Consider the following 24,775-nt stretch of genomic DNA (forward strand, 5'->3'; position numbering starts at 1 on the left):
ATGGAATCAGAAGTTCATTCAGCTCAGCCTGGAGGGACATCGTTCATTGACTGGATGATGTCCAGACTTCTGAGGAAACGTGCGTTGTTTACTTTAGCATTTTTGATACGAATATTTTTGGTTGGCTTTGGAATTTATCAAGACAAAACAATGGTTGTAAAATACACAGATATCGACTATCATGTCTTCACAGATGCCTCAAGATTCATTACAGAGGTTGGTTCACATGAAATTTAATTTTTCTAATCGAATTACTGAATGGACATGTCTTCTTTTTAACAGGAAAAAATGTATACTGTGTTCTCCGGGGGACTTGTCTCTTACTTTTTGCGAAGTGTAACATTGTATTTGTAGGGTGTGTAAAAATCTTGGTCCGGGGGGTTGTGATAAATGTGTTATTATTTTGTTGTTGTGTTATGGCTTGGATAACATATTACTTATTCTACAAGTGTAGAACTATTATACTACTACTAGTGTGTTTTATTTATTAATACAAACAAATGTCGGTGAATCAGGTTTACCCTGAAAGCCCCAAACCTATGCATTTCCAATGCCAAATGTAATTTCATATCCAGCCAATTAAATACTTTACTTTAGTTCATGAGTTGTCCCTCAAGATTCAATAATTGTGTTGTCAGTTCACAACCTGATGACCTGTGCATATTTGTGGATAATGTTATGTCATTTGAGTAATCATCTTTTTGAGTATGATATTAATTAAGCCCTTATTTAATAAATTCAAAATACTCTGTTATTTTGTATTTATACTGTGTTTTACATTGCCCCAGTATAATTAAGTGATGACAAAGGGTGTACAGCTTTAAGCTTTATTCTTACCTGGCTGGTTCTGTGCTGTGCACCCAAACAGGGTGCATCACCCTATCGCAGGGCTACGTACCGCTACACCCCTCTACTGGCGTGGATTCTCACCCCCAACATCTACCTGACGCCGGTTTTCGGGAAGCTTCTGTTTGTGACGTGCGACGTGATGTCGGCCTACCTGATGCACGGCGTCCTGCGGAGGCGGGGCTTGAGCTGCGAGGCGGCCTGCCGCTACTGCTCGCTGTGGCTGCTCAACCCGCTGCCCATGGGCGTGTCGAGCCGGGGGAACGCCGAGTCCGTGCTGGCCGCGCTGGTCCTCGGCACGCTCAGCTGCGTGGAGGGGAGGCGCCTGCCGGCCGCGGCCGCCCTCTACGGCCTGTCGGTCCACATGAAGATCTACCCGGCGACGTACGCCCTCCCCATCGCTCTGTCCCTGCAGACCCGGGAGGAGGCCGGCGCAAGCGGGGCGGGGGGCGGAGACAGGGGCAGCATGGTGAGGCTCGTCCGCAGACTCCTCAACAGGGACCTGCTGCAGTTCGCGGCCGTGGCGGGAGGAGTGTTCTTTGGGCTCAACCTGCTGTTTTACCACATGTGAGTCCCTCTGGCACCCACCAACTCACTTGCCTAAGCTTGCATCACCACAGCAAAGGAATTGTGCCACTGTTTTAGAGGTACTAGTTAGGCCACTAGATCAGATGATTGGTCTTATTCCAGATAGAACAGATTTGTTTTACCCCTGGGTAGAATAGTTCACCTGGGTTACTCTACTTAAAACGTTTTTTAAATGCTTTTGAGTGTTTCTCAATCCTCTTCCTGGAGCCCCCCTGTCCTGCATATCTTCTATCTATCCTTGCTCCAATGATGCTCTTTATTAAATCAGGTGTGCTCAGCTAATCAGAAGTGCCACAGATGAGTTCAGTCAGGTAGGTAGAGCAGGGAAAGATGGAAAACATGCAGAGCAGGGGGCCCCCAGGAGCAGGATTGAGAATCAGTGCTGAGGAAAAAGATTTAACTTGTTGTTAGTGTCAGGTCTGATTCAGTAACTGTGTCCGAATTGACTGACTTGCCCCTACATTAGAAACCTCTAGAGGTTATACAGAACTGTGGGTATCCATCTAATGTCAAGCACCAAAATGAACACGTCATAGTGAGGAAAGAGTTGGATGCAAGTTTTCTTGATTGCAAGAGTTCAAATCAGAGTGAATTAGTTTGCTGGGCTGTAAAGCTTGTTTTTTTGCGGGTGCCATTTTGTTCTGGAAAAAGGTATGGCTGGGAATTCCTGCAGGAGACATACCTCTACCACCTGACAAGGCGTGACATACGTCACAACTTCTCACCCTACTTCTACATGCTGTACCTGACGGCGGAGAGCGAGTGGAGTCTGGCGCTGGGCCTAGCTGCCTTCCTGCCTCAGCTGGCCCTGCTTCTGATCACCAGCCTGGCCTTCCACTCCGACCTGCCTCTCTGCTGCTTCCTGCATACTGCCATCTTCGTCAGCTTCAACAAAGTCTGCACCTCTCAGGTACAGCGATCACAGAATGCAGGCTACTTGTGCACTGTGCACTGTGCACAATCCTTTTTGAAGTATGGATCATTGCGAATGTGTCCCATTTACAGTTTGTTTCCATAGTTAGTATATTGCAACACAAAATACAGCCACAGTAGTTGCATCCATTGCGCGGTGAGAGTGCAGATGGTTACGCTTCATGGATGATGCTGTTGATTGCTGGCGTTCAGTGGTTCAGTGACAGTGACTCATTTTGCGCTCTGAAACTCCTGTTTGCTGCAGTACTTCCTATGGTATCTGTGCCTGCTGCCTCTCGTTCTGCCTCGTCTCTCGATGTCACTCAGGCGTGGAGTGGGGCTGCTCCTGCTGTGGTTTGCCGGACAGGTGAGAAGCCAGAGCTTACTGCTCACGCATGAGACCCTCGCGCAGAGCCAAATTTATAGGGGTTTGAGAGTGCATAATTATAGAAATTAAACAGTAAGTACTTGAGTGGAACATGGATTTATTTGAACAAACAAATTTAGCTCTGTGTGCATGTTTGCACTAATTGTTATGATGTTACTTCCATTATTTTGCCATGTAAAATTTTACACATTGTTTTCTCAATTTTGCTTTACAGGCAATATGGTTGGCACCAGCATACTATCTGGAATTTGAAGGACAGGACACATTTGTACTAATTTGGCTGGCTGGCTTACTGTTCCTGGGAATTAACTCATTCATACTGGTACAGATCATTTCCAATTACAAAGGAACAGACATCCAGCGGAAAGGGAAATTGGACTAATTTACAGAAATATGTAGCATTTTCTGCTGAAGAGGTTTGGTATGTGTGGTTTAAGAATCATATGGACCTTGATATTGACACAATACAGGCATTTTTGCTTGGAATGTACGGGCATTTTATATTGGAATAATATTTTTATATGTTGGGCTTATTAAATCTGTAATAGGGTATTGCACTCTGGGCCTAGAGATCTGTCAGAGAATATGTTGTTGCAATTAAAAACATCCAGATTTAAAGCAGTTGTGTTGCGGGAAATGAAAATTCTCTGGTTTCATTGGACACACATACTGTTTTTCAACATAAAGTGTATTGAAACCCTATGAATAACATTTCAGGATCATTCTGGAAATATAACATTATGAAGTTATAATTTAAATAACTGCATTTATATAATACCTAGTTCAGGTCATAATATACCTTGTGTACAGAAATTTTGAATGGTGTTATTCCTTTATTGGACAGAGGGTGGCAGCCAATAACAAGTAAGCAAGCAAACATGACTGCTATATCCTTAGATGACCCTTGGAATGTATCTCCATGAGCACACAGGAAATAAAGTGTCTTGCTAGTTTTTCTGTAGCATGCTTTGGGGGTTAATAATACATATTAATAAATAAAATCTGATCTACCCCCCCCCCACCCCCCACATACAAAGAGTGCTCAATTAGTTTGCTGCTGTTGGGAACAGCCTACTATTTGAAAACAAACAATCATGGGGTCAGTTGCCCTACTGTGAAGTTTGTGTAGAATTTTAACCATTGAATATAAATAAGGCTTACTTTTATTATTGTTGATTGCACTTTGAGATTTGGTCTCACTGATACGAACAAATACTGCTGTGCAAGTAATGAAATACCATGAATCTGTTAAAAGTTAAGGACAAACTGCAAAGCCACAGGAATGAAAAGTCCCCCGAAGACAAATGCATGTCATATTTTCAATAGAATTGTTAAGGCAAAATACCTCGAATAAACTACAGCTGCTTCTTCCACGTTTTAATGCTTGCCAAGCTTTCCCATGGAGGCCTACCCACACACACTGTATCAGCGCCTGCTACACTATCTCACTGTTGCCTTTGGTTTCTGGCCAAGGTGAAATGGAAGCTGGAGATGCTGTATTAAGTGCACTGTATCGTCCTGCCACACGGTGAAGTGGCAGAGGAGTGATTTCTCCTTGCTAAAGTTACACCCAATTTGATCTGGGCTCAAAATGACCACAGACACAAACAGTATCTCAATACCAAAAGCAGGGTAATACCAGGGGAGCCAAGTTTAACATTTGAAGAAGGAACTGTTTGTGTAGTAACTTGTAGGAGAACAGCCTTCTATTTCAACTGTCCAAGTCTGCTTCTTGTGTAATGAAATGCAGCTTTTACAGATGTTGCTTAAGAAACACCAGAGGGTGAATTCTTGAAATTTCTTTCCAGGTGTCAGCTCTGCGCACGTGACATTTCACAGTACAAGCCATGGCCTACATCCAGCATGTACAGTAAGAAACCAGTACAACCAAAAGAGTGCAATGTGTTTGCTTTAAAATTTAGTTTTAATAGTTTGGTTCAGTATGCTTTCTTAACATTTGGAGGTGAGAATGTGTCTTTTAAACCTACAGTAAACAGCCCCTTACAGCGATCGGCAGTTTCTCAGATGACCCATGCTCTGTTGCGAGATACTTTTCCGTTGAGACCCACTGATGCCGTGCAAATTAGATATATGTTTAAATTTGGAAGCATGTTTGGGCACTGGATGGGGGGGCTGCAGTGTATTGCTTTCTCACACGGGGTGCTATGAGCGGAACAGCAGCAGAGTGTCAGCAGTGTCGCGGTTTAGGTTGCATTTAGATGGGAGCCACAGAGGGCAGGCGGAGGGAAGCATTCTCCCCCGTCGCGTGCGTAATCCAGGGCTGGGGCCGACTCGAGGGAGACCCCAGGGAGAGACCGGGGGCTTGTGTTTCCCAGTCAGCTGCTGTGCTGCATGCCTCAGCTCCGAGTCCCACGGCTAAGGCTCCGTCCTCCTCCCCTCCCTCACACGTCCGACACCCAGCGCACTCCTCCCATTGAGAAAATGCACCTGAAAGCCGCGCGAGCGCAACAGCCGCCCCGCGCTCCAGCTACCAAGAAATCGAACATCTTTGTCAATATTGTCGTAGCTGTGAATAATTGGGTGCACCGGCCCTCACAGTGGCCATTTCCCATTAGCTGTGGGCAGAACGGGCAGGAGAGGGGGATGGTCTCTGCTCATGGAATCTGCACCAATGAGGCACGTCGGTGGGTGTGCCCAGCTGCAGCAAATGGTATCAGAATAATAACAAATGGTATGAATGGTCACGCAATGTGCTGGAAACAGATTATGGTCTCCCTAGATAAAGCCCTGATACAGCTGTCGTGGAGTGTCAGTGTTTCGCTCGGACTCATGACTGCCGTTGCCAAAAACTGTGCCCTCCTCTTTGTGTGTGCGCACCGTGCTGTCACAGGCGCTCGGATAGCGTGCCGCAAGATCGCGCGCTGAGGGAGATTAAACTTTTAAACTTGCTTCCCATTAAAGTCCTTCCGCTAAAAAAACTTGAGCAGATGTGTGACTGCACCCTTTTATTTTGACATGCCAAATGAATGAAGTACAGTACCCCGAGAGGCCGAGTCACACTGCTGTTTGAGGTTGTGGAACTTCTGAGAAGCAATGAGCACAGTACTTCCACAGTAGTGATTGGCTTTGATGATTGAACATACCCAGAGAGACGATGAAGTAAAATAGAACTTGCTCTGGAGGGAGGATTATTTGTGAAGTCCATCAGTCAAAATACACTGTAAAGTACAACTCAGACCAAAACTAGAACAGAAGAAATAAATAAATGAAAAGAATGGATGAAAGAACTGAAACAGTTGTTCTAGCCCTGTGCGAGAGATCCTCCCATCCTGCGTAGGTTTGATTCATTTTTTAACATGGAGCTGATGGGTGTATACTGCACACATATCATGGTTTTGCTGGTTTCATAACATCATTTCATTATACATGTTCAGTCCCACTCCAACCACTTCCATTACCTGACAGTGAACAAACAGGCCATTATTTTGTATACAAAAGGAATTCAACAGAGATCTCTATTTAAATGGATTTTGATTAAACTGCAGAATCTTTTCATTCAGGTACTTCAGTTTATGAAATTTGAACAGATGACTGCTGTTTGAAATTTGATTTTTAATCTAGGGATTAATATTAAAAGCTCTAAAAAAAAAAAAAGAGGTCAGAGATTTCCTCAAGATCCAAGCAGAGATGGAGAGGTTCAACAAGACACAGAAAGAACAGACAAAAGTGATTGGATTGTTTTAATAAGATAATCATGGAGACTTTTTGCAACATGGAAGTGATTTTCTTGTAAACCACTGGGAAACATGCGTTTACACAAGGTTTCAGCCTTGATTACATGTAAATGAAGTCTGGAGGAAACATTGTGTTCTCTACATCAAGTATCGAAAGTTAACGATATCAGTAAAAAAGCAGTTCCCTACACCATTCGTAAGTATCTCTGTTGTAACTCACTGAAAAACATGCATTTCTACATAGTTTGTGGCATAATTACGCCTGGAAAAAAAGGCTGGTGGACACACCGAGTGTTCTCTGTACATCAAGTATCAAATGTTATCACGCTATCAGTACAATAACATAAAAATCACTATTCCCTTATACCGTTTACTCTTTCCGTAAGTATTGCTGATTTTCACACCTCTCAGCTCCTGGCCAGGGAGTCATCTCCCTTCAAAGTGCATACAAGGCAATCCGTTCCAACAACACTGCGACATGCTGCCATCACAGGTTGTGGGTGCGGTGTTGGTTTTATCCCTGGTGTTATTTCAGCAGTTTTGGCACTGCCATGGAGGTCATGGATGTTGGGATGACAATGTCCTTGAACACGGGCTGAGTGCTGGCAGCGACGGAGGGCTTGTTCTGGTTCAGCGTCTCGATGATCATCTGCCTCATCTCCCGACTGGCATCCCCCCTCACCGCCAGCAGGGCCACGATGTGCTCCTCCCTGCAATATCACAGCAGGAGCCCGGACATTAAGTTAGTGCACCGATGCTTTCAGCATTCTTCTCCCAGAATGCCGTGGGTTCATACAGGAGTTGTTCTCCTGATACACAACTTTACACTTAACATTTTGGTAAATGATGGGAGATTCACAAAGCAGACAGCAGCACACAGTCTGAACAGGTTTGAGGAAGTGGTTCACCTGATATCGGGGTACTTGGAGACTAAAGTGGACACTTCCAGGTACAAGAGAGTCGGATCAGTGAGTTTGAACACTTCAGCGATGGCAGATATACTGTCACACAGCCGGTCAGTGTCTCCACCCTGGAAGATTACGGGAAAGTTATCAGTGAACCGTTTCGACAAGAAAAAAAATAAATAACACACACAGCAAGCAGTCAGGTTGAAAATTTTGTATCTCCAGACATATAATATCAGATGGAAATAGCCTCTGGAAATATGTTAATAAGTAGACATCACAGAATACACTACAACATATTTACCACTGAAAAATCATCAAAGAACTGAAAAATCAAAGAAGAAGAGGAAAACTCGGAGCGTGTAAAAGGAAGGTGAGAGCCCGTACAGAGGACAGCTTCCTGAAGAGGAACTTGAACTGTTCCGCCTCCTTGATCATTCTGTCGGCTCCTTCCTTCCGCTCCTCAGCGTTTCTGAAGGAGATGCGCTTCTGCATCACTGCCTTTAAGTACTCCATCACCACTCTGCGGTGGGCATCACTTGTCATCTCCTGCAATGTCGATATATGCACACACACAGACACACAAACGTATATGCATGCACACGTGTACAGACGATACACAGGAAGACACACAGACACAAGTTTAAGTGTGCATACACACGTACACACAAATACACAAGCACGAGGGAGCCTCCGATCTGTAAAGCTTCAGAATCACAATCAGAATAGACTTTACTGTCATTGCACGGTGGGGGTGCAACGAAATTGTGCAATGTGGCTTGTTGAACAGCTGAGGGAGAATACAGACTAAAAGTGAATCAAAATGCTGCTTTTCTTAGCTAATTTCCAGTGCAGCTATGGGCTGTCCAACTGTTCTGCATTAAAACCTTCCCAGCAGAAAGAAGATCTTAAAAGAAACCGTTTGATTTTGGTTACTGCGTTTCATTTTAAACATACCGTATTGTATGGCTTCTTAATCTTGGCAAAGTCATTGAAGTAGTCCTCAACAGTCACACAGATGGTGTCCACTGCGTTGGAGCCAGTAAGCCATTTCCTGGTGAGAAGCTCATTGAGGTGTTGCTGTGATGAGAAGTTTGACAACAGATTAGATTTACAGTGCTACTAAGGATAAGGGATAAAGGAGTGCTACCTACAGCTGAAAGTACTGTTCAGGACATGTTTTTTCCCCTCTTCAGCCTGCTTCAGGCACCTGACCAATGAAAGAGCCTGCTGGCATTTTAAGTAATCCCTTCAAACAGTCGCCTTAAAACTGCATTATGCAGTATTGTTACAAGGCTGCTGTGGTACTTGTTAACTGCTGTGACCTCTTCACTTCCGTATAGCACAATTCTGTCAACATGGCTGTGACCTGAATGCCCTTCCTCTCAGGAAACTAAAACCCTGCCGCTGCAACTTGCTATCAACTACGCCATCTTGTCCTTGCCCTCCCCACAGGACCAGAACGTGGTCAGGTGATGTCCGTTTCTGCATTTACATCACGGGCACAGGTGAAAGGGCACACAGGGCGGCCTCGCTTCCATGGCCCGCCTGCTCACCTCCAGGTCCATGAAGACTTCGTCCAGCAGGAACTGGCAGCCATCTTTGGCCACCTCGTTCAGCGTCTTCTCAATGGCAGCGTCGTTCGGGGTGGGCTCCGCCCTCTGAGAATACTTCTTCTTTAGGCTGTTTATCGACTCCCTAGAATGAGAACCGGGGCAGCCTGTCGTAATGTAATGTAACATAGCGCAATGTAACGCTGTTTAAAATGCATCACGGAGGGCTGTATGTTAATGGCATACTTTAATAGCTTTAAAAACATTACAAGGAATCAGGTGCCCTTCTGGAAATGAGGCTTTTGGATGACGCTACCAAATGTCAGCAGCTCAAAGGCTTTCCCTGAAACTGTGAGGGTTTGGGAAAGCAAGGGAAAAAAGGCAAGCCTGTCTTAAGATTATTTAAAGTATAGCATGATGTGTGTTTGGTATGCCCAACACATTCTCCACTGGGTTCATCTTACAAATACAACAACCTTAATTTATGAACATTATTTATTAATATTTAAAACACTATTTGAGGCTCCTAACATACATAAGAGCTTCCCAGATTAAGAGCTATAATACATGTTACTTTTTCAATAAGTGATTCATTTGTTCATCACTTCAGTGAATTGATATTTTCTTCTAGTTTATCAGTGAGCTCTGATCAGACAGTAGTTGATAAACTGACTTAAATGTTTGGCAGTTGTTGATGATGGCGATCATGTACTGAACGTAGCACTGAGGCAGCTGCCGGTCTTTCAAGTGATCTTCTTTATAGGTGATTGCTTCCTCCCGGTACCTGAATAGAGACATGCGTGAAATTGCAGCATCTGAAGAAGTACAAGATGTTCAGTGTCTGAGTAGTCTTTTGTGTCTTCATTAGATTGATAACCACTAAATATAATCCTGTTGTTTCTATGCCAGAGGATTTACTCATTGTCCATAAGCTGCAGAAAGATTAGAACTGAGGAGAACAGGACTTTAAAGCAGACGGTCGCTCTTAATTTAGATGAGGAGACAAGCCGACTACACAATAAACGGCCGAAAATTCTTCCAATCAATAACCCAAATCAGGGACGCATCTACAACAGCAGCAGCATCCCTACACTGTTTTAATCCACATCTACAGATGTGGCCTAGGCAAACAGAGAGATCTTCCTGGAGAATAACCCTGAACTGGTCACTCTTACCTGTGTAGGAATGAGTTCATCTGCTTTAGGCACAGCAACAGCACCTGCTCTTTGAAGGTCTCGTCGATCTGGGCCGCCACTTGCAGGTTCTGTTCGAACATCTGAGCAGAGGAACACAACGTCAGCGCACCAGAAAAACCCAGAGTGCCCTGTCCCGAGTGGTGGGCAGAGAGAATGAAGGGCTACCTGGAACACAATGGCGGGAAGTGTGGTTTGGTAGTAGCCATCTTGGTCCGCCTCTGGCTCCGTTTCCTTCTTCCAGTCCTTCTTGTCCGTCTCCAGGGCCTTGCGGAGCCAGCCTGTGATGTTGGACTGGCGAACGGAACGGAAAGGATGAGGGATCTCCTCTTGTTAAGGCTTCTTTTATATGTAGTGCAATTCATTCCTGCTTTTCTACATGCTTGCACATGCACATCCCCTTTCATATCCCAACTAATGTCAGAAATAAACTAATGATTATACTATATTTTATTATTGACCCAACAAATTTGTGAACAATCTCTTTTGCACTTCTTGCCATAGCCTCAGAATACAAAATACCACACAGCTATAATATATACTACAATATAGCTAGATATCACAGTCCACAGCTAAACACCTGGACTGTTCGGTGTCCACCTGCACGAAGTTACCAGCTATCATATCTCTGCAGGATCAGATGATGTTATCCCCTCACTAACACTTATTTCTGAAAGCCCTTGTGTCCACTAATCTGGGCTGCAGCTAGCAGCAGGCAGAGTGCAGCAGGCGGTGAGTGAAAACCACCCACTGGTGTGAAGGTTACACGCACCAGAACAAATGACTGGATGCATGCTTATCGCCGGACAAATGACTGGACGGGTGCTTATCACTGGAAAAACGGCTGAATGTGTGCTTATCAGGGTCTTAAAACAGTAGCCTGTGTTAAACCTGTCTGTTCCTTTCCTATCAGCAGGGAGTCCTCTCTGTCAGGTGGAGGGAAGGGACAATTACAGCGTGTTCTTGTGGGGTGTTAGTGACGCCTGGGGATTTGGTTTCGAGGGGGTGGATTGGGGCGGGACGTACTGTGAAAGTCTGGATGTACTTGCTGAGCAGATCATCGACCACCTCTTTAGGCAGGAGAGGCTCCAGCTGGCTGACGTCACACTCGGCGTAGAGCTCAGGGTGGCCCATCATCTCTATGCTGGAACACAGCAGCGGGCAGGAGAAGCGCTGTGAGAGCCGCGTGAAAGCAATTCCCGCCCCGCGGAGCGCCAGAACATCCCGTCAAACCCCCCCTCAGTGTGCTCACACGCTGATCCCCCACACCTGGGAGAGCCGCGGTCCAGGTGCCGCTGTCTCTCTCGCTATGCCCCCGCCACCGCGCCAAATCGCTTTCTCTGCCTTCCCCGTGCCATATCCCTGCCAAGGCTATGTCTCAGTGTCAATGCTAGGCCTGCCTGTTTAGACACCACCGCGGTGCCGCAAAGTGCTAGCAGAAGGCATTGAGTTACAACACCACGGCTTTGCGAAGGACTCCCATCAACCACTGCCTTTCGAAAAGATCCATGAGGGCATGTGCTTTTCACCCTCTGAAACCTAATTTGGTCCAATCAGCAGGCAAAGTGGGCACAAAAAGTTTTTTTTTTTTTCCAATTTCCACTGCGTTTAAAACATGCTGCAGGAACATACTGGCGAATCTGCAACATCATGGGAGAAACCAAAGCGGCAGTTCCCATGGCTTAGGCAGGTGGTTGCTCTTTGTATTGTTGAACGTAAATAGCGGTGCCCCCGGGTCGCTGCCGAGCACTAATCTCTCCCAGTCTAATCCAGCCCGGCACACGCAATGCACAGTAATGTATGTATTTATTGGATTAAACCAACTTGTTTCCCCGGGATCACATGTTAAGCCTCCCGCAGCCCGGCTAGAGACTGTTTATCTTTAAATATTGAGTTAATTGCTCTTCGCTGTACTGTTGCGTTAACACCATGTCGGGAGACTGCGGGAACGCAAAGCGGGCTCTTGATAATTAGAAGGCATTAGTCTCTCTCTTTAATTGATGCTCATTTTAGCGCTCGTGCGTGACCGAGCGAGGGAGAGTGTGTGTGTGTGTGTGTGTGTGTATGTGTATACATGCGTGAATGAGTGAGTGAGTGCTCTCCCTACATTTATATAGCTCTGCTCTACAAGTATCATTCAGAAAAAAGGCTCAACGTCTGCCAGCTCTGTTGTGCTGGGAACTTAATTACTGTCATATCATCAGTTGATGTTTACCATTCAATATTTAGGCACAGCAATTAATATTTCACTACACTACAGTACACCCAAACAACAAATAACGGTTGACATACATGCATATGTTCAAAACAAGCATGAGTCTGTATCTACACCCATAAAGCGCACTGATATAATAGCTTCACAGATTCAGTTTGGTGGGGAATGCCAGTGGTGGTCTCGTGAAGTTCCCCATGTTCGATGGTGGCCACCAACTGACAGAGAAAACTGCTAAAACTTATACCTCCCATAACACAGAGCATTACACACTGAGCGCTTGCTGATACCTGTGTGTGTCTGTATCAGTGTCTCTCAGTCCTACTCCTGGAGCACCCCTGTCCTGCGTATCTTCTATCTATCCTTGCTGCTTGATTAAATTAGGTGTGCTCAGCTAATCAAAAGTGCCACTGATGAGTTCAGTCAGGTAGGTAAAGCAGGGAAACACGGAAAACGTGCAGAGCAGGGGGCCCCAGGACCAGGACTGAGAATCAGTGGTCTATATAGTTACACTATGGCTGGGTCAGGGCCTGCAGCAGTCTCTCTCTCTCAGCACTGTAGGGAGCATGAATACACTGGAGCATGGGGACAGAGACCAAGGCACGCGCCGTCAGGCTGAGTACCTTTTGTACGTGTTGAGCACCCAGGTGAGGAGGGAGACGATCTCGTTAGCCTCCAGCTCCTCGGCGGCCAGCTCCTGCACGCGGGCGGAGAGGGCGCGGTGGTAGAGGTCGAAGAAGACGCGGAAGGTGTTGTAGTGCGGCGGGAAGCACTGCACCATCAGGTTCTTCACCACCAGCAGGTCGTCCACCACGTTCCGCCGCGTGATCTCCAGCAGCCGCACCAGCCACATCTTGTCCAGCTCCCGCGTCTCGGCCTGCGCGCCCTCGATGCGAGTGCTGACCGTGCGCTCCAGCACCTCGAACATCCTGTCCTTCCAGCGCTTGGGCCGCCCCGGCGGGATGAAGCCCGTCTGCTTCTTGCGGTCCAGCATGCGGCGGTCGATCTTCTCCTCGCGCTCGATGACGCGCACCACCGACACCAGCATGGTGGGGTCGCGGCGCACCGTCACCACCGAGCGCTGCAGCACCATCCACAGCTGCTTGGCCAGCTCGTCCGACAGGCTCTGCACGTCGCCGAAGTAGTTGCGGATGAGGTTCATGTCGTGCGCGTTCCTGCTGTCCATGCGGTACTGCTCGTACATGAGGTCGTCGCGGGAGCACTCCAGGTCCATCAGCTTGCGGTGAGCCTGCAGCAGCTCGGCCTGCTCGATGAGGGCGTGCGTCTCCTGCACGATCTCTGGCACTGCGGAGGCAACGCAGACGGACGCGCATGAGCCAGGCCGACTCACACACACACACACACACACACACACACACACACACACACACACACACACACAAACTGTAACCTATGTAAGTCGCTCTGGGTCTGCTAAATACCAATATGTAATGTAATGTAATGTAATGTAATGTAACTTCTCCCCCCATGTTTTTGACATTGGGGAAGTCGGTAGGGATAGACAGGGAGAGGGAGGGAAATGGAGTGGGAGGGAGGGAAGGAAGGGGGGGGGGGATAGAGAAGGAGAGAGTGAAACAACACACTTTAGCCAGCACGCCATATTTCACTCTCTTCCCTGATGCTTTTTTTAACATATTCAGCGAGCATAACAGTGAGCTCATTCAGTGATCATAACACCATAGCAAATATGTCAGTCATTAGTATTACTGATAATCCCCTGTGGGCTCATGCAATTGTTCAGTGAAAGGTAAGACACAGAATGTGCAATGAAATATTTACCAATAACACATCTGCAGGCTGACAACAAAGGCAAGGTGGGGGTGTGGTCAAATTGACTGTTAACACTGCAGCTTGCCATTGGCTGTCAAGTCTCCTACTGCTGTTGCTCAGATCTACGCATTTATACATTTCCCATCAAATGAGACCACTTACAGTGTCCTATTCACTTCTGCCCAAATGAGCTGTTTAAATCTTAATGGCTGCCACCGACTACTTTGTGACGCAATTCCACTAAGGTCTTGGAGAATCACCCCTAAAAAGCCCAGAGGTGCTGCATTTGTAATAGGGACCACCTAGGCTAATGGATGACTGAATTTATGCTACATGACAGGGCTGCCATTGATGTCATTGGTTCTAGTAGAAAGGGCAGACGAAGGTAAGTAAAGCTGGCCCACAGGATGCACTCTCCTGGTACATTCACCACAACACGCTGCAATATGCACAAACTCAGAGATGCCTCTCACTTTGACTACGCACCACATGAAAGAAGCCCTTACAAAAAAAAAAAAGAATTCCTGAGGAATAAAGCATAGAATGTGGCAATAGCAGAATACTAACAAATGTAAAATGTGTTGTTTCACTAGATGAAGAAAAGGACAGGACTGAGTTTTTTTTTCCTTCAAAAAATTGAGAGTTTCCTCTGTTTGTGTATACTGCAGTGTGTTGGGGAACCCGCCAGTAGGGCTAGCTTACAGAGCAAGGAAACGCTGTATCTGAGCACATCTACTACACTGACCGCGTTCACATAGTACCACGCGTCCTGCTCTGACCCCTGGCTTCATCTGTTTGTATTTGCTGTCCCCATTTTACAGTTTTATGCAATTTTCGCTTCAGCGAGCAGGGAGCGGGAAGCTGACAAATAAAAATTTAATTTGTTTTGAATGCACGCACTCTCGCTGAGGGGAATGGAAGGACGGCGCGGGGATGGACACCGGACACATGGACACTGCGGATGAGATTCTTTAGAACTTGGAGCCACAGCCCTCCATGTTGAACCAATCAGCTCTCACACTGAGCGTGCCAGTGACCAGCACTGGTTCCTGTTTGTTCACAAAAAGTCATTCAGGTTTGTAGTCATGGAGTTCAGCCTTTTTTTTTTATTTATTTACAAATACACATTTGCTACTGCATACAAGGTATTTGCAGTATAATCATTTTGAGCTTCTGATCAATATTCAGATCATGTCAAACATTTTTTCAATGGAAAAAAATATATAAATAACAAAGTTTTGTCAGTCATTTCAGTGTGTCTGTTGTGAGGCCATACATTCTATACTGCTTGTATCAATCTGGACCTCTTTATTAATTCCATCAGGGAACAGTTTTGTAGATTTGGAGACTATCTTACAAAGCAGTGACATCTATCTAAAATCAAATAATAAAAACAGTCAGTCTGAAGTATCCAGACAATTGAAATCCACCATCTTAACAGATTTACACCTTAAGCAAAGTAGACGTACAACAAGTACTGGCTCAAAGCTTTGTCAGGCAACAGTAGAGGGTAGACCTAATTGCATTAGCAGGATATTAACCTTGACATGAAATTAGGCCTCTTCACCTGCTCTCATATCATTAACGGCCTGCCGTTTCTGCTTTTTCCCCTCTGGTAACACTAATACTATTTGTGGCTTTCTTATTCTAATATGTGCGGTCAGCAGGTCCGCTATATGATTAATTTGGCAGGGCAAATTTAAAAATGAATGTTCTCACCACTTATTTACATCTATTCATCTAATCCAGAAAGGTTCTCACTCATGGAAATAAACAATTTGGGAGATTTTTCAAAGACTTTTCAAATGTAATGGGAACGTTCAGTCTACCCAACTCACATATTTACAAATAAGAACCTGAGTGAAATCAAATTCTTTCCCAATGCTTTCCCAAATTCTATGACTCACTAACAGAATGAAGGACTACATGTTAAATTAGTCAAATAGCAATTTGAAACTGAACACGAAGACTCCCTACAGAAATAGGCCAAAGCATTTCAATACACTGATTAAGTGGGAAGTTCTGTTGCAGAAAACAGTGCCTGACAATAACCACAGACTGGTATAATTTAGGTCTGATATCTTCCACCACATTTGCACATTCTGTACAAAGTGCACCGGTTTGACCCAAATGTCCCCCTTGCTTCTCCTATACACAGATCCAATAGTTTTAAGATAGATTTAAACATTCTGGCAATGTCAAAGATTCAAGAGTTATTGTTGGTGCATTGGTGAGTAAACTTCTGCAGCTCTACGGCATGAACTCCAGAGGCCCTGGGAGGAGCTGAGGATGTTAATTTAATTCAACCACTATCATAAATGCTGACACTAGTAATTATAAACTACGCAGAAAAAACAGATGCTGACAAATTGGAAGTCTTAACATCCATCATCTGTATAACAACAGTGAAGGGATTCAATATCCTACTGTCTTCTATTTATGACGTTAAATAATTACCAACACATTATGCAAAAAATATACAGCTATCTTTTGTTCTGTATATACCCAAAGTAGTTCCAAATGAACACTGCTGAGTATAAACATCTGTTTGTCTATTTTGTCTTGTTTGTCTACTTTGTTTTGTCTATTACTATGTCTGCATACTGCATTATCTCTATTTTTATAATCCATTAGAGCTGTCTTCCATTTAATTTTTATATTTATGTTTTTTTTTAATTCTTATTATATATACAAAATAAAAAGTCCTAAATAACCGCCACCTATTTATAGCAACCTTTCCATTCCAGTGCACGGTTATAAAAGAGAGCAGGGCAGAACTTAGAACAAGAACTAAGTGGTAAATGCAGAAAGTGTGCAGAATTCTTGATGCGTACCTTTACATTACGATAGCATTAAGATGACGCATTGTGGATGTATTATAACAACGCTGGCTGGAGACGTACACAGCACAGTGGGCAATGCTGCACCAACCCCAGAATGTGATCTGTGAATGTATCTGCGTCCGTTAAATGCGGCGGGAGGGAGAGGAGGTGGTGAAGAGGGGTTACATGAGGAAGTACAAAGAAGAAAACAATACACTGCATACATAGCTGGCTTGCATATACGGGATCCCGTGATCTTGCATGTCAAGGTGAAATTATGAAATTAAAAAAAACTATATTTTTTAAAAAGAAATAGCATACTCACTTACAGTACTCTGTGTGTGTGTGTGTGTGTATATGTGTGTGTGTGTGTCTGGAAGAGCTACAACGCCAGACACCCCCACCCACTCCGCCTCACAGAGGGTATTTCCTCACATTTACACATCAGAGGAGTTTACAGCAGCTACTGTGAGGGTAATCACTTTTCCAGGGGATTTCCAGGGGTCAAGGCTCTGTATCTGGCATCGTAATTGCCACTTGTGTGACCACCCGTGTCTGTTTAGCTGGTGTGATCTAAGGCTTAGCACCACTGGGACTTCCTGGTATGTAAGTAAACCACGGCTAAAGCATTGAAAGAAAAAAAAAAACTCGACATGAAGGGAACTGAGCTGATCTGAGTTAACATGACATTTCACTACCAGCAGAAAAGACGAGAAACCCTAAACCCAGTCACGCACAGGTCTCACTAATACGGGGATTCTTCAAACTAGTGAATTATTTCATCACTAAAACAGATAAACAACAGAAACTTTCAAGTCGCGGAGTAGTCAAAAACAGTTTCCCAGCTTGAACATCTTCACTTGCAGCAGAATTCAGTTACTGTGTTGGGGAACTTGAAACTGCATATTTGATCTATATTCCACACAGATGTGATGCACACGAAAACGGACACTTTGCTGTGAGCTTTAGAGGGTTTCTGCAGAATCCCCATCTAAGATAACCCCTCTGTTCCCCACCGTAAAAAGCCAGAAGCTCCTTCTGACCTAAAGTGGTTTGCAGGCAGATACCGCAGACGCGTCAGACATAGGTGGATGTGACAGCTCCTTTCAAAACATAAATTTTAAAGTCCATCTGAGTGTGAAACTTAAAATAAGATTAAGGCGTGACGCACAGAGCACGGGGAAGCTTAGTCACTTACCAAATTCAGTTCAGGGCCCTTCAGTAATGACCCCTTATGAGTCCTTAATCACGTTCATTCGCCATAACATCTAACAAAATAGACCTCATGTATATTTAACGGCCAGGCACTGATGATTTGTGACAATAAACGTATCATCTGTTTGCTTCAAGTCTTCAAGCACTTCGTTATGCATAAAAGTATAATCTCCATAATTAACATAACGCTAATACCAGCAGTACTGTTTATGAGACTACACCAGCAGTACTTTGATGACCCTTTTCAGTGCTGGGTACCTCACTTGCAGTACCTCACTTCTCTCTTGGCCGTTGTTTACACAAAGTGGCTAACCAACCACCTGCCCCTGCGCGATTGACTGTGGAGTGGTTGACTACATTACCCATGTTTGTGAAAGCTGCTTTGAGGTCTTGGTTAAGTCATCATTGTCCGTTCACAATGTTTAGTGCACGCTGTTGAAACGCACACTCGAGCTGCTTGTGGCCTGGCGATGCGAAGCCTATCCGGGCTCTCTGGCGTCTGCCATGCCTCATGGACGCCGACGGCGCTCGTACCTGAGAAGATGTTCTTGAGGTTCTCCACGGCAGAGGCCAGCTGGCTGTGCTGCACCACCACGTCCTTCACGTCCTTCAGGTTCTCGATGGTGTTGATGCTCTGCCTCCAGTCCTTGCTGACGTCCGCCAGCGAGTTCTGGATGTCCTTGACGTCGACCAGGGCGTTGTGGAGCTGGGTGAGGCCCGTGCGCACCCCGTCCAGCTGGGACTGGATAGCTGCCTGTGCAGGGCAGAGGTGGGAGTGCTCATGTGCTGTAAGTCAACCCCTTCCTTTGTGGGCACGGACAGGTATCCCTCTAAAGACCTTAAACTCTAGGATCCCTAAAGAGATGCTTGTCTGTGCCAAGGCATTGTGATTTAAGTGCCTGGCAATGTCACTGAAACAAGATCATGTAAAAATTCCAGGAAGGGCTTCTACCTTGTTACTTAATATTTGGTCTCATTCAATAAGGGCCATATGAGAATTTATTATGTGCTAGCCCCATAAATCTCAAAAAGCTGCAAGAGATAAGATCATGGCTCAGGTGTTGTGATTGATCGGAGCCTTTCGTGTGCGCCACAAATCCTTCCAGCCTTCAAAGCTCAGGGGAGACTAATCAGTGTGGAGGCCACAGAGGGAACTGTGAAGCTATGGACATTCCCAGGTATTCACTGACACGCTCCTTAGAGATTTGCTTTAGTTACAAGAGCCAGAAAGGTGACACAGTATTACTTGGAATATGCCGGTAATTTTTTGCATGTATTTCAACTAACAGAACCGGCTGCTTAACGTCACTCTCAAAGACATAGGGTCCACTTGTTTTCATTCCAGCTGAGCCCCTCACTTCATTTAGTAACGGAATTCCACCCTTGCCCTCTTGACCCAGCTCTAATATTTCCTTACGTGACCTATATTGTTAGCCCATCTGAACCTCGCAGTAGATAACGTTAGGAACCCTACAGGATCTACAACACTACGGCCCTCAAGGTCCAGAGGTTATGAACCATTTGATTGCGCAACAGTGCAAGCTACACTCACACTGAACCTTCTCAAGGACCGAGCCGTTAATTAACAGTGTCCTCTTCCCCAATTCCAAAGACAAACTACAATACTTCCAAAGCCTGAGATTATCAAACAACACTTCACTGTGATACTTAGAAATCTAGAAAATGAGTAAGATTCACTCTCAGAATCTAATACAGTCGTAACTCTGACACTGGTAGCTTCCCTAGATAGAGCTTTTCAGAATTGTTCAAGGATGTGACAGAAAACTGCTCTGATAGCAAAGAGATGAGCAGTGACTACAACACTGGAAGTACAAGCCACTAAAGCCCCATTATTAGCCAGCAAAAGTGTGTGCCTTGCTGGGCCTCTCTCATCATCTAACCCACATTTTCATCGTACATATGTGATGTCTGGACTGCATTCAGCACGGACAATTCCGTTCAAACTCCAGCATAAACTGATTATCCCTCATAATCACACTAGCTGGAACACAAATGCACGGCAGAACTGCATTCCATATGACACTGCACTGAAAACCGAAAATGTTTTAATCACGTGATCAAGCCAAATTCAGCGGCAAACATGCCAGACGCGATACACATCATGGGCCTAATTTCAGTGCTCAGTGCAAAGAGTTGGGATAAATTTGGGATACAGTTACGTAAATATATACCATATGTGTAGAAATGCTCAGAAGTATTCCAGCCCTCATTTGAGAGAGACAGCAGATTAGTGGAAGGGTTTATTTTCAGAAATGAAATGAGTCATAATAAAAGAGTGATAAATGAAGATGGTGTTCAGCATTCCATTAACATTTACCCAAGCCATTGGTGACCCTCTCAGATTATAAAATTAATGCAGGATAACAGAGCACAAATCCTCTCACTTAAGTATGCAAAATACCTGTATCCATTTGTCTAGATGGCCTTACTGTAACCACAGTGCTGCTCACAGACTTCAATTGTCACTTTGGCCATAGCTATCAGTTGTGGCAATTGATCGACAGAAACCGGTGATGGGTGATTGAGGGCTGTTCTTTCTAAGGAAGACAATCTAATTACCAGACCTCCTGTATTTAAACACATGTACTCTCATTCTCAAACTGATGGTTATTTAATTATTGTCTATCCTGATCAAAGCTCTGTATCAGTATAAAGAATGCTTCCACTGAGTGCTCGGTGTTCATTTTGACTCCGATGAACCCAGAGTGCGTTGGGATGTATTTCTGACAACCGCCATTCTTGTAAATAAAGAAGTTTTTTTCCAAGAAGATTGCAAAATTTTGCGCCTTTTTTTCCCCATACAATATATACTGCTCTTCTGTGCCGGGTGAAAACCGCAAATGTAGATTTCGGTGTCCAACTAGATTAATGACAGGTCATGAACCTGCACACTACTTGAACGCAGTAACTCCACAAGCCAGGCTCAAGAGGTAGTTCAATTAGCTGCATGTGACCGCAGGTTGATGACAGGAGTACAGAATTTTCCAGAAAAAAAAACAGACTGCTGTAAATTTCCATGAAAGGAGAATCTCTGTCCTCCTCAAATTCCAAAAAACAACCAACAATGAATTTTTCCTCGAGTAGATAACCGAATAAGAGAAGATCTGCTAGGTTTTGAAGCGAGAAGTGCCAATCTCCTCTTCATCTCTTTAAGACAGGCCTCTGTTTACCTAGTGGGTGCTGCTGGATAACCACAGCTTTGTCAGAGCCATGACCAATGGTTATATTTCTGTTTACACTTTAGAGGCATTCCAGTTTCGGAAGGAACCGTATAATAGACTTTTCTGCAGACACAGCCTGGTTTTAGTGTTTACCACAGATATCTTTGGTTGGAAAAAACGAAAGGGTGGGAAAGGCTCAGACAGAACTGCCGTCACGCAAGCTGAAACTCTATGCCGTGCCGAGAAGAACGGAACAGATTCCGCTATGGTTTTTTCACACCGAAAATAGTCTCAGGGTCACACAGTTCACAAGGGTTCACGGCATTTTTAATACTAGCTGAAAACAGCTTTCAAACACAGTTACTTGTGTGTTTGTGTATGTACGTGCGTATATGGAAACCTTTCAGTCCGTGATTACATTACCTTTAGTCTGGCTTCGACCGACGCCTTCTTGCGTGCCTCTCTCCGGCGGTATTGCTCGACTTTGTCCAGCTGATCTGGCCGCTGTAGCATCCCCGCAACCCTCTGCACCGCCGTGGCAACAGCCTCCCTATCAGTCTCCTCCATGGCGACGGCAGGCCCTCAACTCAACACAAACACCCACAATATCTTAGTTGGTGCTGCTATATTTACATAGGTAAGAGGGAAATGAGGAATATAAAAACGTTAATTCTGTAAAGTGTTTATGACAATGTTGTGTGAGACTGCACCTCTTCAGAGCATTTGCATGTATATCCTTATTACATTCAAAAAAATATATAAGGCTTGCATGCAAATTTTGTCTCACATGTATGTTATAGTGAAACAAAGACACGCCAACACATTAAATTAGCATGTAATCTTTACAATACACATTGGTGATGCTTTACTCTGTAATTAATAACGTGACTGTTTGCATGATATCTGACGTTTCATAGTTAAATCAATTATCATACAATGTATTACATAGATAACTCATAAAAACAGAGCTTTGAACATTATATAGACTACTTCTGAAGAGAACAGCAAACATACCAGAATACCAGTAATGTACCACATGACCAATTCTGACCATACCCACCCCATTTAGTAATTAAATCGTTTGGAGTGCGTTTAAACAATGTTTAAGCACGACCATAAGCAGTAGCCTTCCGCTACTTCCAAATACTGCTTGGTTTGGGCGTACAAACATGCTCATTTCACACATATCCCTGAGCTGCACTGGTTTCTCTTGCAGTTCTTGTGAAGTACTGGCATGAGAAGTGGCACGTTGTGTTTGCATATCGATGTGTATGAGAAAAACCATTCTGCGATAAAAATATAAATCCTCCAAGGTTCTCTCAATGGAAATCAGCTCTGATTGAAGATATTAACAAATTGCAAATCTATTTCATTCAATCGGATATCTAAATATATATATATATATATATATATATAAAATGTTGTGTCACTATATTTGTACCACTGATTAAAAATTAGGCATGAAGCCAACGTGTAACGAAAAGCAAGAGATTTTTCAATATATCAAGAGTCACTCACTTACTTACTTAGCATCCTACATATTCACGGGTACTGGATCAGACCGGACGCTGCGTAGAGCCACCTATCTAAACATTGTGCGAGTTGCTTTCAGCGTGATCATGTTCTATTCTCAGCGCACCTCCATGACAGAAACTTCAGTGAATCTTTGCATCAGCTACTTTAAACTGATACTCGTGATAAACCACATTGTTTTGCACACAAAAAGCTCCCCAGCAATCTAGCTGGCCCGGTCTGAACTTTGAATGATATATTCATTGTTACTTTTATGTATCGCTTTGTACAGCCGTGGATCCAGTTAGTTACCTAGTTACGGGTATCTGAAATAGCAGTCTAGCAAGACGCAGAGTTTACTTACAACAAAACGGCAAACAATAACTAGTAAATTGGGAGTTCAAATATCTACCTAGTCCCAGCAGCTAGGACGCCAACGTAGCTTGCGATTGCTAGGCAGCATAGTTAGCAAGCTACATACAATTAATGCTACCCTTCCCTAAAGTTCCACAATCCCGAATCTACGGCTAGCTAGCTAGCCAAACACTTCACCATTAACCTTGCTGAAGAGTTAGCTGTCAGAAAATAAATCCCCCAACATACGTGCACACGTTATTAGATAGCAAGCTAGCGGTCAACATCGTGTAATATTGCAATGTTTGTGTCCATAATGGAAGAAAAATAAATGTATTCACGACAATCACCGTCCAAAGCAAACGAGCTACCAAGCTATCTTAAAAAAAAACATACAGGCCCTGGCTAGCAAGCTAGTCAAGCGACTCCAGACGGGGCGCTTTCAGGAAACATTTTGCTGTTGGTGTTGGGTACTTCAGGTAAACACAAATGGAATGCCTTATATGCCTACCTGAATGAAATATCCGTTATCCTTTTTTAATTAATTGTATTACATATTATATCATTATTTAGCTATATTGACAGTTCTCTTCCTGAACATTGGTTTCTTGCGCAGAGTAGGACATCTGACAGGCACAACTTCCTAACAGCGACGCACGGAATTCTGGGTATTGTAGTCAAGAGAAATCTGAATTCATTGATTTAAACTATCCACAACTTCACGGTTTCTGTTCCGAATTGTCCAACCAGTTACAACGTGTATGATCAGTTACAATCTTTCCTCACGTTACATTGGAATTTTACAGGGGTTAATTTTGGTCTCCTCCTATTCCTGCTTTACGTATTATCCACCATCAGCAAGCCAACACCTATATTGCTTTTTCTGCACTGACGACAGAGCCCCACCACAAGTGGGTCCACCTGAATCATTTATAAATCAAGTCCAGAGAGAGAGATAATAATTCAATTTTAAATAAACTCCACACTTTCACAGAAATCGATAAACACCTGAACAGCTCTAAATTTATACTATCATTTAAACAACACATCTCAAAGTGAACACAACAGGACAAACAACTTCCCAGTACTATCCACATACCTACATGCTGTGCTGATGTCTTTCATTTCCTACTGTTTGCTTCCTTAACACAAAAGCTCTGTAACCAATACAAATATTTACAACACAGCCTTATAAGATTTACTCCAACAATTACTTTCAGTCACTGCACATCCCTACCGCTCCCCTCAGTGCTAACCTGCACTGACTTTCCCCTCTCCCTTAAAGCCTCTCAAACTCCACACACATCCAAACTACAAACATATAACACTCTTCCACTCTCAACACTGAACTCACTACCAAGGCCAAGGAACTGCTCTGTAGACCCTCCTCCTCTCAGGTCTTCCATGGTTCTCCCTTGTCTCCCCTCCCATCCTTTTCTTCTGTGAAATCTTGCCTACAGGCATGTTCCTACCCTTTAGCAATTTTCACCCTCTTCTATTCTCTTTACAGCCCTCTCATTCTTTTCTTCTCTTCTCTTCAACGGGAAATCTGCTCACAGCACTGTTATTGCAGTGCATATTTTCCCGCATAAAATAAATAATTAAAA

The 24,775-nt window shown here is 44.3% G+C and overlaps 2 protein-coding genes across 2 annotated transcripts; one reads left to right on the plus strand and one right to left on the minus strand.

Annotated features, from left to right (window-relative positions):
* pigm (phosphatidylinositol glycan anchor biosynthesis, class M) lies at positions 1-3,224 on the plus strand. The gene is made up of 5 exons (XM_036555063.1): positions 1-216; positions 869-1,413; positions 2,086-2,344; positions 2,612-2,713; positions 2,949-3,224. Exons 1-5 carry the CDS (start codon positions 1-3, stop codon positions 3,114-3,116), a joined length of 1,290 nt encoding a protein of 429 aa, XP_036410956.1. The 3' UTR covers positions 3,117-3,224.
* Positions 3,225-6,434: 3,210 nt separating this feature from the next.
* Positions 6,435-23,806, minus strand: exoc3 (exocyst complex component 3). The gene is made up of 13 exons (XM_036522833.1): positions 23,680-23,806; positions 21,726-21,888; positions 18,655-18,874; positions 12,916-13,597; positions 11,107-11,224; positions 10,249-10,374; positions 10,063-10,163; positions 9,561-9,671; positions 8,891-9,032; positions 8,292-8,414; positions 7,722-7,883; positions 7,338-7,459; positions 6,435-7,139 (listed from the first exon to the last, which is right to left on the minus strand). The coding sequence occupies exons 2-13, from the start codon at positions 21,867-21,869 to the stop codon at positions 6,956-6,958; spliced, it is 2,235 nt and encodes a 744-aa protein (XP_036378726.1). The 5' UTR covers positions 21,870-21,888; positions 23,680-23,806; the 3' UTR covers positions 6,435-6,955.
* Positions 23,807-24,775: the final 969 nt, after the last annotated feature.

Source organism: Megalops cyprinoides, chromosome 2 (genome assembly GCF_013368585.1).
Source record: "Megalops cyprinoides isolate fMegCyp1 chromosome 2, fMegCyp1.pri, whole genome shotgun sequence".
In the NCBI taxonomy this organism is placed as follows: domain Eukaryota; kingdom Metazoa; phylum Chordata; class Actinopteri; order Elopiformes; family Megalopidae; genus Megalops; species Megalops cyprinoides.

What these genes read in the sequence shown, in the direction of transcription:
- pigm (XM_036555063.1), top strand. Translation starts at nt 1, where the DNA reads ATGGAATCAGAAGTTCATTCAGCTCAGCCTGGAGGGACATCGTTCATT. An exon ending in AACCTGCTGTTTTACCACAT is followed by an intron (nt 1,414 to 2,085) that starts GTGAGTCCCTCT and finishes TTCTGGAAAAAG; the next exon opens with GTATGGCTGGGAATTCCTGC. An exon ending in ACAAAGTCTGCACCTCTCAG is followed by an intron (nt 2,345 to 2,611) that starts GTACAGCGATCA and finishes TGTTTGCTGCAG; the next exon opens with TACTTCCTATGGTATCTGTG.
- exoc3 (XM_036522833.1), bottom strand. Translation starts at nt 21,869, where the DNA reads ATGGAGGAGACTGATAGGGAGGCTGTTGCCACGGCGGTGCAGAGGGTT. An exon ending in ATGAACTCATTCCTACACAG is followed by an intron (nt 9,672 to 10,062) that starts GTAAGAGTGACC and finishes GTCTCTATTCAG; the next exon opens with GTACCGGGAGGAAGCAATCA. An exon ending in TTAAGAAGCCATACAATACG is followed by an intron (nt 7,884 to 8,291) that starts GTATGTTTAAAA and finishes TCGACATTGCAG; the next exon opens with GAGATGACAAGTGATGCCCA.